The 15,210-nt window shown below is 47.6% G+C and overlaps 1 protein-coding gene across 1 annotated transcript; it reads left to right on the plus strand.

Annotated features, from left to right (window-relative positions):
• Window positions 1–10,077: 10,077 nt before the first annotated feature.
• LOC136516434 (uncharacterized) lies at window positions 10,078–11,584 on the plus strand. Its single transcript, XM_066509829.1, has 5 exons — window positions 10,078–10,130; window positions 10,205–10,378; window positions 10,459–10,839; window positions 10,926–11,150; window positions 11,436–11,584. The coding sequence occupies exons 2-5, from the start codon at window positions 10,313–10,315 to the stop codon at window positions 11,556–11,558; spliced, it is 795 nt and encodes a 264-aa protein (XP_066365926.1). The 5' UTR covers window positions 10,078–10,130; window positions 10,205–10,312; the 3' UTR covers window positions 11,559–11,584.
• Window positions 11,585–15,210: the final 3,626 nt, after the last annotated feature.

The following is a 15,210-nucleotide window of genomic DNA, read 5'->3' on the forward strand; positions in this document are numbered from 1 at the left end:
TGTCAGCTTGTTTTCTGCTGGATGCTAGAGAGAGATTAGAGGATGATAGCTAGATGTTTGCCCTTGAGAGCTTGCTTGGTGCAGGTGGAAATATGGTGGTCTCTATTTATTGGCGGTTTGCGGAGTTCTTTTCTGGTGGAGATTCCATAGCTTGGCACTATTCCCATTTGTCTTTAGTTTGAGAAGCAATCGGTATTCCCATTTGTTGTCTAAAATCTCTTTTGCTAGATGCTCAAGGGATTGATCAGTTGGATGTAAAAACACTTTGGCATCTCTGTGGAGCCCTGAAGTAAAAAATATATATCAACATCCTTAACACACTTACACACCTCAATTTTCGCTGGCACGGTAGATTGAAGACAATTTTTCATAGTCGTTGTTTGATGACTATAGGTCGACCGTTTACATGGCACAGAGAACAATCACGCTCCCAATTTTCGCAGTACAGATGTATATCTAGAAAAAAGTAGCTCCATTCCCATTGCCGCTACCGCTACGAGGTAGCGCTCTGAACTTTACACCCTGGAACTTTACAGCCGCAATTTTGAATAGCAAGCGACATTGCGGGCCGCAATTGCACATAGCAGGCCGCAGTAGCGTGGAAGCAAATAATATGTTTCTTTGCAAACTCTTAATGTGATGATTTAATGCGTGGCACATCATGTTTATTTTATTAATTTAAATATGTGAGACATCAGCTCTTTGAGTGCAATTAAATGTCTATTTATACTCATTATTTATGATATATGTATTTAAAATTATGTGAGATTATCAAGTGCCGCTATTGAAACTTATCATCCGCAATATCGCCCGCTATCCGCAATCCGCTACCTCGACGCCAATCCGCTACCAACCCGCTATACGCTATTTATTACCTTGTTATCTGCTATATATGTGTAATCCATAACACAGAAATAGAGAACATGTTAATTTCACTGTTGTACTATTACCAGCAGTGCCTCTTTCTTTCTCTCTGCTTGTTCTGCTCATCGGCAGAACTACCTACACAGATTGTCCAGTGGAAATGGAGCTACTTCACCAAAGAATAAACGTAAAAAATAAACTGCACTTTTGAAAATAATTAAGGCCCTTGAGAGTTGATGCTCAGTTTAACCAACGGCACTAAAAGCTGGGTTTGGTGGTGGAATCTGATTAGTGCGGAATATCTCTACTAGCAAATTAGTTTGGTGGTGGAATCTGATTAGATAAAATAATTGGCACGCGGTAAGGAAGGACGAGTGATGACACATCTAAATCTCGATGCTAAAAAGCAAAAGTGTGTATCATAATCATTCAGACATATATATCTTATTATAGTTAGCTGTCTGGTAATTTGACACAACAAGGAAACCAAATTAATGACCATTTTTTCAAATATTGAAACAAAAGCAGTAGAATAAGGATCTGATACTAACCACCACTTAATTACATGCAGCTCATGAGAGCATATATACTAGTAGGTTCGGGAAAGTACTGAGAACGTACTAAGATAGGGATACTTCTTAATATAATGGAATATCATGACTTTGACCCTCCTCCAAAGGTCTACTTCTTCCGTCCTAAGATAGGGATTTAAGCAAATCTAAGATGAAATGAGGAGAATATCAAAAGACTAATATACCCCTAGTTAATGCATGGTCCTCTAAGTTCTTTTTCAATGACAAAATAATTATTGAAACATTGGAGCCCTAATTATTTTCGTGGAAACACAGAAGACGCCCTTGCAAGTGGAAATTATTAAGAAAAAGGATAATTATTCCTGTCGGGAGGCATGATACATGAAATTAATTAACCCATGTGCCAATTAGTTATGCATTCTTATTCGGCCCATATCATTATATATATGCTCAGTTGTTTGGTCAGGATCGAGAAAGGTCCTTGCTTCAACAAAGCTAAAAAAATGGCAGACGGCTAATGTAACTAAGGCCCTCCACAATGTGTTCCCTGAGTGGTGCCCAAAAAGGAGAGAGAAGATTATTAGATTGGAGCACCACTCTTGCCACTGTGAGTAGTGATTCAAGTTTGAGTGATAACAGAAAAAAGAAGAGCGCTGAATGTAGTTGCGTCGGTGCCTATTTTTGCTGTGGAGAGAGAAGCAAAGAGAGAGCAGCTTTGTGCTATGAAAGTAGCATGCAGCAGGCCTTTTGGGCACCACTAGCGATGCCAGCACACTGCAAGTAGAAATTGGATCAGGCATCACACAGCAGCGTGGCTAGCTTATACAGTTTCAAGCACCACTCGCACTATGGGAAGGCCTAAGATACGAGTTTGGGAAAACCTAACTATATATGTTTAATTAATTGTATATCCAATACCATCCCAATGAGAGAATCCACACAAATTAGTGGCCTTGCTTAGTCATGGATATGATGGAGTATGGCTTACATTGAGGGCAAACGATCAGCTAGAGCTAATAGCAACCATGAGAAAGCTCAAACTGTCACACTCACACGGTAGTCATCAGGTCAATTCAGTTATTTCTCGATTGCTAGCTGGATTCATCGATCTGCTAGCTAGCTAGGAGTAAAAGAAACTACAAAGCTAAGCTTGTGGCTGCACGTCGCAGTAGAAGCGCATCAGGTGCCTTCCACACACAGGAGACTTGACTCCGTCGGTCGATGGGAGTATTTTGGGTTGGGTCTCTCCCGCACGCTCCACACGCATGCATGTACCTACCAGTTTTTTCTGCTTGGGTGTGAACTCATCTTCTCTTTTTTCTTCTTTCAGGACTCAGGAGTCAGGAGACGTTGACTGAAATATAACGTGGACGCAAAAGCCTAATAACTCTATGGATAGATGGAACAAACTAGGTTCTGCAACGAGACCAATATTTGATTGTTTGGGATCAGAATTTGGGTGCTTCAACAGGTGACGTCTAGCACTACGTAGAAAACGATTTGTAGCAACGGTTCAATTTTTTTGTAGGGACGGCTGGTGATGGAGCTGCCCCTACACACTACGGGAGAGACAAAATTCCCCGAGTGTCTCTGGCTTCCCCGAGTGCCAAAAATCGGACACTCGGGAAAGAGGATCTTCCCCGAGTGTTGCACTCGGGGAAGAATTGCACTCGGGGAAGAGAGGCTTTCCCGAGTGCCGCAGAGAACCTGGCACTCGGTAAAGAGCAGCACTCGGCAAAGGCACTCTTCCCCGAGTGCAACACTCGGGGAAGATCAGCACTCGGCAAAGAAACATGCTACTTGACGGTCCACCCCGCCCACGCCGTTAAAACTTAAAAAAACAAAAATTCTTCCCCGAGTGCCTTCCCTGGCACTCGGGGAAGAGGCCCTTTCCCGAGTGTCAGAACAGGACACTCGGGGAAGAGGCTTCCTTCCCCGAGTGCCCTGTCCTGGCACTCGGGAAAGAGCCTCTTCCCCGAGTGCCAGGGAAGGCACTCGGGGAAGAATTTTTGTTTTTTTTGTTTTTTTTACCTCATTTTTTTTGTGAGGCCTTCCCACATTGTTTAAAACTGCATGTTCATATTTGGGACAATTTTGACTTATTTTGTTATATTTCGTTAGTTTTTTTCGTTTCGTTGAATTTTTTTGCATACTTCGAATTTGAACTGCAGGTGCATGAAATAATGGAATTTGGTGATTCAAAAAATTATATTAATGATATTTGGTGTATGTTGATGCCTTATCCAGGAACTCGCATGAAATGTCGACCATCTTGTTGACGTAACATGACGAACAACTTGTGGGAAAAGTGTATTTAAATTATATAAAATCCGAACGAAGTCCGAAAATCACGAAACTTGTCTGGGCGTCGTGTTATCGCATGTAGAGGCTATGATAAAAAATCGAGAAGGTTTCGGCGAAGTTGCAACGTCGGATGCCTAAAACCCAGACATCTCCGCATGTGATCACCACCGCGTCTCCACAGCCCTCGCCGCGCGCCCCCGCAGCCCCCGCAGCGCCGCGCGCCACCCGCAGCCCCCGCAGCGCCGCGCGCCACCGCAGCCCCCGCGCCGCGCGCCCCAGCAGGCCCCGCCGGCGCGCTCCCGCAGCCCGAGACGACGTCACGGCCCTGCCGGCGCGCCCCCGCAGCCCCCGCAGCCCCCGCGCCGCGCGCCCCCCGCAGCCCCGCAGGCCCCGCCGGTGCGCCCCCGTAGCCCGAGACGGCATCGCGGCCTCACCGGCGCGCCCCCGCAGCCCCCGCAGCCCCCGCGCCGCGCGCCCCCGCAGCCCCGCAGGCCCCGCCGGTGCGCCCCCATAGCTCGAGACGGCGGCGCGGCCCCACCGGCGCGCCCCTGTCCCAGCGCGTCGGGGCCCGTCCGGCCAGCGCGCCCCCTCCCCAGCCCCGAGGCAAGCCGCTGGCCCCTGTCCGTCCGTCTGTCTGTGTGGAGCCCAGCCCCTGGCGCTGGTCAGGGAGCAGAGAAGGAGGAGGTAGGTGGAGGAAGGAGGAGGGAGGAAGAAGAAGGAGAAGAAGAAGGGGAAGGGGAGGAGAAGGAGAAAGAAGGGGAGGAGGTGCCTCCGTCGCCACGTTCTGTCCCGTTGTCGGCGTCTTCTTCTCCGCGTGCACGTCCCGCCAACGCCCAAGGTATACGAACCGTCCCGTTCTGGTTGTCGGCCATCGCGCCGTTTATGTGTTGACGGCCTTCGTGCCGGAATTGTGGATGTGTGGGCCATCGTGCCCCAAATGTGGACGTCGGCCATCGTGTCGACGGTTTTTCTTGCAGGTTATCGAAACCTCCCCATCCAGGGGAGGTTCTGCCGAAATTTTATACTTATAGTGCTGTTTTTCTTCTTTTGCAGAGCAGGACCTGTCGCAGGGGAATCGGAGCACCTAGGCGACCCCGATCGTCTTCGTCGGCGCTGCGGTCCTACCTGCACAGCGCCGACTCGCCACTGCACCGACTCGCCACTGCGTCGCTAGCCTTTCTCCACCGCCACCCTAGGTATAATTAAGCTCTTTTCCTTACCGTTGTCGTACGTAGATCGGTGTAGCCCAGTTAGGCGTCTCCCGTCCGAAACAGATACGATTGGAGGTATGCGGATCTCCGCATATCTATGACCGTATCTATTTCGGATTGTCCAGGTGTAATTGGACAGCCCGCGGATGGGTAGATGGGTTAGTTTCCATGTTCTGCTCGGATCCGAGATGGAGTTTCGGCACCACCTCCCTGTTGTTCTCTAGATACACACTCTCCCTTCCAGGACGTGTATCGGGAGAGCAGCAGGTAGGTGCTGCCGAAATTCTGTCTCGGATCAGAGTAGAGCATGGAAACTAACCTCATCTACGCATCCGCGGGTGGGATTAGGACCTATCCTCACCTATTAGACAGTAGGCACGCCGTGCAGATGCGACTTATGGTTACTTTACTCCGTTATGTGTATATGCTAGAGGATGGATACCCGTGAGTGGATGTACACGGGACGCCCAAGTCAGTCTCAAATCACCCGTGAATGGATGGATAAGACCGAGAAATTCTTGGACCATGCATTTAAGGCAGCTAAGGGAGCGAGAGACACGTTCTGTCCCTGCAGTGAATGTGAAAACAAGAAAAGAAGAACAAGGGAAGTCATGATGAAGCATCTTTGCAAGTATGGATTTATGCCAAACTATACCCGGTGGGTGCACCATGGTGAACCCTACCGTCCTAGAGAGGAGGTCGTGAGACGAGGCTTGGAGGCATTTGATGGTGATGGCGGGGTAGCAGGATGGTTAGGTGACTATGCAGATGCGATGTTCGCTGAAGGACGTACGGAGGACGAGCAGGAGGATGGGGAGGAGGAGCCAGAGCCAAGCGCTAAGGTGTTCTTGAACATGTTGGAATCAGCACAGAAGTTCCTACATGAGAAGACATCGATTTCTCAACTGGATGCCATTGGGCGCCTATTGGGGTTGAAGTCACAGCACAACATGACTCGCAAATGCTTCGATGATATGGTGGCAATTATTGGGGATCTGCTTCCGGCGGGTCATCAGCTGCCTCCAAACTTGTACGAGTCAACGAAACTCCTTCGGGCACTGAAGATGCCGTATGAGCAGATACATTGTTGTCCAAAGGGGTGCATCCTATTTAGGAAAGAACATAAGGATGCAAAGTACTGTCCAAAGTGTAAATCCTCTAGATATGTGGAGGTAGACAAAGGTGATGGCAAGAAGGAGCAGAATGAGAGGATCCCCATGAAAGTCCTACGACACCTTCCGATCATACCGAGGCTCCAACAGCTATTCATGAAAGAGGAGTCCGCGAAACAGATGAGATGGCACAAGAATGGTGTTCGATACAATAAAGACAAGATGATACATCCAGCAGATGGTGAAGCATGGAAAAGCTTTAATGCCAAGCATCGTGGCAAAGATGAAGATGCCCGTAATGTACGTGTTGCGCTGGCAACGGATGGGTTCAATCCTTATGGAATGATGTCGGCCCCATACACTTGTTGGCCCGTGTTCGCTATCCCCCTCAATCTCCCCCCCGGGGACCTACTTCAACGGCAAAACATATTCTTGACGTTGATAATTCCTGGACACCCGGGAGACAAAATGGGTGTGTACATGGAGCCTGTTTATGATGAATTGATCGAGGCTTGGAATGAAGGCGTATTGACTTACGACCGAGCTACAAGGAGGAACTTCAAAATGTATGTTTGGTACCAATACTCCATGCATGACTTTCTGGCGTATGGGATATTCGCCGGCTGGTGTGTCCACGGGAAGTATCCATGCCCGGTATGCAAGGCAGCTCTACAGTTCATTTGGTTGAAGAAGGGTGGCAAGTTCTCGTCGTTCGACAAGCATCGACAGTTCCTCCCTCTTGACCATGCATTCAGAAGAGACACCAAGAACTTCACGAAAGGTGCCACGGTGATGACTAGTGCACCTCAGAAGATGACTAGTGCCCAGGTTCATGCTCAGATAGACGCTCTCGTGGTCCCAGCGCAGGAAGATAATCCAAAGAAGGGTAAAAGAAAGAAAGGTAATCCAAAGAAAGATAAGCCAAAGAAAGATCGCTTTGTGGGCTATGGTGTGGAACATATGTGGACTCATAAGCCGGGATTGGAGAGGCTTCCCTATTTTGATGACCTTCTCCTTCCACATAACATAGATGTAATGCACACTGAGAAGAATGTCGCCGAAGCACTTTGGGCAACACTCATGGACATTCCTGACAAGACAAAGGACAACCCTAAGGCCAGAGTAGACATGGCAACACTATGCGATAGACCTAAGCTACAGATGTTGCCTCCAAGAGACAACAAACCATGGAAAAGGCCTAAGGCTGATTACGTCTTGGAAAAGAAGCACAGAACGAAAGTGATAGAATGGATGCAGACGTTAAGTTTCCCTGATGGGTTTGCAGCGAATCTGAGGAGGGGAGCGAACCCAGAAACTGGCAAAGTCTTAGGGATGAAGAGTCATGACTTTCACATATGGATTGAGCGGCTTCTTCCGTCGATGGTTCGAGGCTACGTCCCTGAGCATGTCTGGAAGGTGCTGGCAGAGTTGAGCTTTTTCTTCCGCCAGCTCTGTGCCAAGGAGATATCTCTGAGAGTGGTTGAGGAGTTGGAAAAAACGGCACCCGAGTTGCTCTGTAAGTTGGAGAAGATTTTTCCACCTGGCTTTTTCTTGTCGATGCAACATTTGATTTTGCACCTCCCGAATGAGGTACGAATGGGGGGGCCCGTGCAGAACCGTTGGTGCTATCCAATAGAGAGATGTCTAACGACTGTTCGCCAGAAATGTGGAAACAAAGGCAGGATTGAGGCTTCCATAGCAGAGGCATTCATTCGTGAGGAGGTGTCAAACTTCACAACATCATACTATAGTGAGAACCTTCCAAGCGTGCATAATCCACCCCCTCGTTACAACGAGGATGAAAATGAATCGACCCTCAGCCTATTCAAAGGGCAACGTGGGAGATCAAGTGGAGCGTCCAAAAAGATATTGACCAATGAAGAGTGGCGCAAGATCATGCTCTACGTGTTGACGAACCTTGAGGAAGTCGACAAGTATCAGGGGTAAGTTCTCAACGAACTTGTTACATACTCCGTAAATTTTCTGCATCCAACAACCTTGTTGCTTGTCGGTGCAGAGAATTTTTTAATCAATACTGGCATCATCCAAGTCCACCTTCTGACCATGAACGAGATACCCTTCTTCAACATGGTTCGCCTGATTTCAAGGTTGATTTCATTACATGGTTCCAAAGAAAGGTACCTTCTGACCAACTTAGCTCGTTCCAAGTTTGGCGTTCCTAGTTGCCTAATTTCATTTCTCTCCTGCTTGATCTTGTAGTGCCAAAGTGATTTGTCTATAAGTGCCGAATTACGACAAGTGGCCAAAGGCTTTTACTGTAAGGTCTCGTCATTTAACGCTTATGATGTGAATGGATATCGCTTTCACACAACAGGCTACGAGAAGAATCGGGCCAATGCAAGGACCACGAATACCGGAGTATTTACGCCTGGAGTAGTTACGCCCGACGCTGATCAGGAGGACTATTATGGCACAGTTGAAGAAATATACGAGCTCGAATACCATGGTGAAAATGCACCTAAGCTTGTCGTATTCAAATGCCAGTGGTTTAAACCTACAGTACAGAGAAAGTCCCCTAAACTTGGAATAGTTGAAACTAGACAGGATTCCTTCTATGAAGGAGATGATGTCTATATTGTGGCTCAACAAGCCAGGCAAGTTTATTATTGTCCATATGCGTGCAAAACCGACCCACGTCTTCAGGGTTGGTATATTGTGCACAAGGTATCACCACATGGTAAATTACCTCACCCAAACGATGATGATTACAACTTGAACCCACCCACGCATGACGGGGAGTTCTATCAACAAGACGAGGGACTACCAGGGATACTTGAGATAGACTTAACCGAGGAGATTGAAATGGAAGTAGACGAGGAATGGGTTGTTGACGAGCAAGATGCAGATGAGGTGCATGATCCGAGAGACTTGAAAATGCTTGACGGACTACAACTAGACAGCGACGAGGATGAGGCTGTTGACGATTTGGAGGCTCTTGATAGTGATGACGATACCTATCGTCCAGATAATCCCGATCATGAAGAATATTAGAAATACATGTAATACTATGTTATTTTGTAATTACATTTTCTTTATTTTGCATCCCTTGCTAAGTATTTCTCGTTTATCATGACTAATAATGGTTTATTCTTTTTAATTGCAGGTGATGGGACCCACTAGGAGGAGCTGTCCCTCGACTTACTCGAGACCGAGGGACACGTCAGCGGCTGAGGAGACGGAGACGGAGCCGTCAGAGAGGCAGAGGCGTCCGAGGGGCAGGCCCAGGCGGGGGGCCCCGCCGCCGACTGACCACGACCTCGGCTCCTCGCGCTCTGCTAGGGCTGACGACGTACCTCTGCCCACGGTGGGCGAGGACGCCATTCCACAGATGTACGACGACGCTGTTCCGCACGCGTCCGAGGAGGGGGTTCCGCACACGTCCGAGGAGGGGGCAGGGGGTTCGACTTCCTCTGCAGCCTCGAAACCCTATAAGCGAGGTCCCAGCCAGCTCCCGAAGCGACCGATTCTTGTTGACCGCCGCCCACTGATTGCACCCGAGGGGGATAGGTAAGTAACTTCATATGTTCTTCATTTGATATGTTGAAAAATCATAATAAGAGCTAATAATAACTATTGTTAACCACTTGTGCAGGAACTGGATGCTTGTGGAGGAGGGGGTCCCGGCTCGCAATGTCAATGGGATCCTAGGACTTCTGTGCAGGGAACACTTCCCTGGCCTGGTGTGGACGTCGGAGGATGAGGACCCAGAGATACCCTCGTTCGACCACTACGCCCTCTTCCCCGCCGCTGGGCACCTAAACTTGACGGATCAGGTGCTTACGGAGTTGTGGGTAAGCCTTTCTCGCTCTACGACCCTCAATTCATTGCATTCATTAGACATTCTTGAAATAAAATAATGGATACCTCGTGTCTTTATGCAGGACTTCTTCAGATGCCAGCCGGGACAGGAGTTAAGGGCGCATGAGGTGGCTGCCGCTTCCTGTAGAAGGCGTGTCTCGGACTTGTATCACGAGTCCCGCCTCCAGGCGCACATTGACTACAATGTCACCTACCGTAATAGAAGAATGAACAGAACTCAGGCAAGAAGAGAGATAGAGATTCTGACAAGGGAGCAGTACCTACAGGTAAATAGAAAACATCTCCTATTGATCTCTTTTTAGATTAACTATGCCTAATTTGATCTTCTGATGGCTTGTAGGTGATTCCGAGCTGGTGCGCCACCTTTCCCGATTGCTGGGCTGCTATAGTGGACAGATGGTTGGACGCGGACTGGCAGAAGGCGCACCAAGAGAAAAGCGAGCACCGTATGCTGATGCCAGGTGTACCTCACCATCAGGGCAGCGCCACCCTCAGCAAATACAAAAAGACATATGTAAGTCTCCACCACTTGTCTAATCTAGCCGCGCTCAATTCTGCAGGATTCCTAACCACATGTTGTTGTCTTTCTCGCAGGAGGCGGCGCACGGTGGCCAGCCAATTGGCCAACTCACGGCGTATGCTCTGGCCCACATGGGCCCGGCAAAGTCCAACATCGAGTACAACCCGGATGCGGGCCCAGAGGCGTACACCAACTCCAGCGTCCACACCCGCCTCAGTTCGTACACAGAGGCATCAAGGTTAGTCCACGGGTCGGACTACGATCCGAGGACCGAGGAGCGCCTTGATCCTGAGCTAGTGATGAGGATTGGGCAAGGCAAGAAGCATGGGCGGTTTTACATGGGCGACGGCATCCTCGAGACGGGTTGTACTCCTCCTCTCAACCGCCTACGAGCAGCGAGCACGAGCTCTAGCGTGCCCATAAGCCAACGGCCGATAGCGGTGGCTTCAATCCAGGTAAGTATTCCAGTTTCATTCGTCGTTCTTTCACTTTTACGTTCCTTAGCTCTGCATTATTGAAACATTGGGGTCAAATGTTGCAGGCCGAGCTGCAGCAACTTCGGGCTCAGCAGACGAGTTTGCTGGTTGAGAGGGAGGCTGAGCGGGCCGAGCGGGAGTCCGAGCGTCAGAGGGTACAAGCTTTGGAGGCCCAGCAAGATGGTTTGCTCAAGTTCGTGCAACAACTTGGGCAGAAACAAGGTTGGGAGATCCCAGCAGAGCTGCTTGCACCGCCACCACCACCACCATATCGTCGAGAGTCTACTCCGGTGAGTATGAGTACGGATGTTTTACTTTCTTTGCTCATGCTTAGTGTCAAACCTAGTGATGGCCTTCGTGCCGGATTTGTTGATGTGTCGGCATTCGTGCCGGATTTGTTGATGTGTCGGCCTTCGTGCTGGAAATGTGGTTGTTGGCCTTCGTGCCGACGTTTTTCTTGCAGGTTTTGGAAACCTCCCCGTGCAGGGGAGGTGCTGCCGAAATTTTCAACTTTTCTTTACACTCCTTATATTTTTATCTTGTCACTCACGTGCAATCTCCTCTCTTTTTTGCAGCATCAATCGGGTGGGGCGTCGAACCATGTCGAAGGGTCGCCGGCATCGCACGTCGGGCCATCCCCACCTGGACCGTCGCCGGGATCGCACGCTGGGGCGTCCCACCCCTCACAGTCGCCGTGAGCCGCCTTCGGAGTCGTTTTTTTGTATTGAACTTGGAATAGTGTGTACTTTTGAACGTGTGGTTTGTAATATATTGTGGATTTCGGACAAATTTGGTCGTTTGTGATATATAAATGTGGTTTGTGACATATTGTTGTTGATTTGTGGTTTGGTTTGTGATATATATATATATATGCTTTGTTGTTTACATGGAAAAGCAAAAAACAAAAAAAAAGAATTTTAGAGGTGGCTTCCCCGAGTGCCTGTGCTGTGGCACTCGGGGAAGAGGGATTTTTATAAAAAAAAACAAATTTCTTCCCCGAGTGCCTGAACTTCGGCACTCGGCAAAGAGTATTTTAAAAAAAAAAATTCAAAAATCTTTCCCGAGTGTTGCACTCGGGGAAGAAAATCAAAAAAAAAAAAAAACGTCGGCCGCCGGCCAACGGCGTCAAGTCTTCCCCGAGTGCCAGCACGGCACTCGGCAAAGCCTTCCCCGAGTGCATGATTTTTGACACTCGGGGAAGACGGCTTTCCCGTGAGAGGATTAGCCGGAGGCTCTTCCCCAAGTGTTGCACTCGGGGAAGGCTTCCCCGAGTGCAACTGGGCCTTCCCCGAGTGCAACCGGCACTCGGGGAATCCAGCGGTTCCTGTAGTGACAGTGGCGTGCTTGGGTGCTAAGACACCAGCCGCCCCTACAAATGGAACAGCAGGGGCGGCTGGTGATACGAGCCGCCCCTACAAATGGAGTATGATTTTTAGGGGCGGCTCAATCACCAGCCGCCTCTAGAAATGGTATTTGTAGGGGCGGCTGGTGATTAAGCCGCCCCTAAAAATGGCCCGTATTTATAGCTTCTATTTGTAGGGGCGGCTCAATCACCAGCCACCCCTACAAATGACCCCCATATAAAACTGAAGCAGCACCTTCTTCCTCCTCGGGTCATTCACTCCAACCCGTGAAAGAAAGTTGGGGAGGGCTTGGGCACCTCCCAAAAATTGCTCTACTAAGGGGGAAAGGTTTTGGTCTCAAATCCTTTGGTGGAGAGGTTATAGAAGGTAAGAAAATGCTATTCCACACTTTTTTTTGAAGTTTTAATGGTTGATTAGTGAATAATTAGAGTTTTGTTTTTCTCTCTCTTCTATGGTGCTTGAGCTATTTATGAGCAAATTAGACCCAACTTTTAAATGTACTAGGGTAAATTAGGGAGGGAAACAAGATCATATCCTTATTTGGTCCATGTTTCTTGATTTTAGTGAACCATTACTTAGTTTTGTGGATGTTTCATGTGCATGTGATCTAGATCTAGGGTTTGGTTTTTTTATTAATTTCGTTTTTGTAAATTTATGTTTGATAAAATTGGACTAGGGTTTGTACGAAAGATATTGTGTAAAGTATAATTATTGCTAATTGTTGTCTTTGAAATTGTTTATTGTAATCAATAAATATGTATTTTAATTATTTATGGATAAATAGGCCATTAATTAATTTTCCTCTACCATGGTGTGTTTATATGCTTCATGTAATTATATTAGATTTATATTCATATATATCTGAGGTATATACAATTATTCTCAAATAATTATTACTTTGATTAATTTTTATATATATCTGAATAAGTAGTCCTTTAATGTTTATTTTGTTGTTGTTGTAAAAGATGGAGTACAGGAACTCTTGGATGTATGGTTCGTTAAGGTTCAAGGCAGGTTTCCGTGAAGAGGTGGATAAATTTATTGAAGCCGCAACGAAGCATGCAACGACATTGAAAGAGAATAAGGATACAATTATTTGCCCCTGTAAAGATTGCAAGAACCGTATGGCATGGACAGATGTGACTATCATCAGATCACATTTGATTATACGTGGATTTGTTGAGGACTACACAGTGTGGATTCATCATGGTGAAACGGTTATTGTTAACGACGAGGATGAGGAGGAATACGACGATGAAACCATAGAATCCCTGTCCCAATATTCAGCCGAGCTTGATGCACAAATGGATTTTGAGTTTGGCAATGAACAAGGTGGTGATGCTGGTGGTTGGGATGGTAACGACGAAGGTGGTGCCAATAATGATGGTGGAGCACGTGTCGAAGTTAAAGATGATTTAGATGACATGATTCGAACCCTTGGACCAGAGATTTTACTAAATAGCCCGAAAGGTCTAGAAAATTTGGAAAGAGTGACAAAAGCATCGAAGGAGACTGTGTATGGTGTTGAAAAGGGTTGTCCGACACATTGGACATTGCTATGTTTCGTGCTTGAGCTGCTCATCCTGAAGGCTAAGTACGGCTGGTCAGACTGTAGTTTCAATGATCTATTGCATCTCCTATCATGGGTGCTGCCACAACCAAACTCAGTTCCCGCCAACACATACCAAGCGAAGAAGATCATAAGTCCATTGACAATGGGGGTTGAAAAAATACATGCATGCCCCAACCACTGTATACTTTTTCGTGGTGAAACGTTCAAGTCATTGGATAAATGTCCCCGGTGTGGGGCAAGCCGGTACAAGAACAATGACCTTTACGGTGGGGATGAACCATCCATGGGGAAAAAGAGGAATAAGAAGGGTACAAAAAAGGTGGTACAAGAATCTCAGCCCCCAGAGGACACTCCATTAGGCAACGATGCAAAGCAGAGAAGAATTCCTGCCCTGGTAATGTGGTACCTGCCAGTGACCGACCGCTTGAGACGTATGTTCCTAAACCCTAAAGAAGCCGCACTCATGACATGGTGGGATGATGAGCGCAAGGTGGATGATGATAAGATTGCACACCCGGCTGATTGTAGTTAGTGGCAAAGGTTTGATGAGAAGCACAAAGAATTCAGCGATGACCCAAGGAATGTACGGTTTGGCCTGAGCACCGATGGAATGAATCCCTTCAATGAGAGGATGAGCAACCACAGCACATGGCCAGTGATCTTGACCATGTACAACATCCCAACATGGTTGTGTCAGAAGAGAAAGTACCTTCTCCTCACTATTCTTATTTCTGGCCCTAAACAACCAGGCATTGATATAGACGTGTTCCTCGAGCCCTTGATGCAAGAAATGGAGAGACAATGGAGGCATGGGGAGCAGATGTACGATGCGTTCCGAAAGGAGGACTTCATATGTAGAGCAATAATATTTGTTACTACCAATGATTACCCCGCGTTGTTTGCTTTGTCTGGACAGATCAAAGGGAAGACGGGATGCTTGGTTTGCTTGGATGGTACTACATGGGTGTACCTAGATGCATCCAAGAAGATAGTTTACCTAAGGAACCGACGCTTCTTAAAGACAAGTCACAAGTACCGCAGCAAATTGTTCTTTAGATTTTATGACAACGCCCTGGAGATTGAACCCCCTCCGGAGAGACGTCATAACGGAGAACATGTGTATAGAATGGTGAAAAATATACGCGTCGTCTATGGAAAGAAGAATCCAGATGGGACGAACAGAGATAGAAGCACACCTCCTATCGAAGGCGTACCTTTCAAGAAACAATCGATCTTCTTTCAGTATCTACCTTATTGGCCAGACTTGGAGGTCCCCCATGCCATTGATGCTATGCACGTACAGAAGAATGTCTTTGAGAGTCTCATTGCTACCTTGATGGACACAGGCAAGTCAAAGGATGGTCTGAAAGCACGGAAAGACATGGTGCAGCTAAACATGATGCCACAGCTTCA

Source organism: Miscanthus floridulus, chromosome 17 (assembly GCF_019320115.1).
Source record: "Miscanthus floridulus cultivar M001 chromosome 17, ASM1932011v1, whole genome shotgun sequence".
Lineage (NCBI taxonomy): Eukaryota > Viridiplantae > Streptophyta > Magnoliopsida > Poales > Poaceae > Miscanthus > Miscanthus floridulus.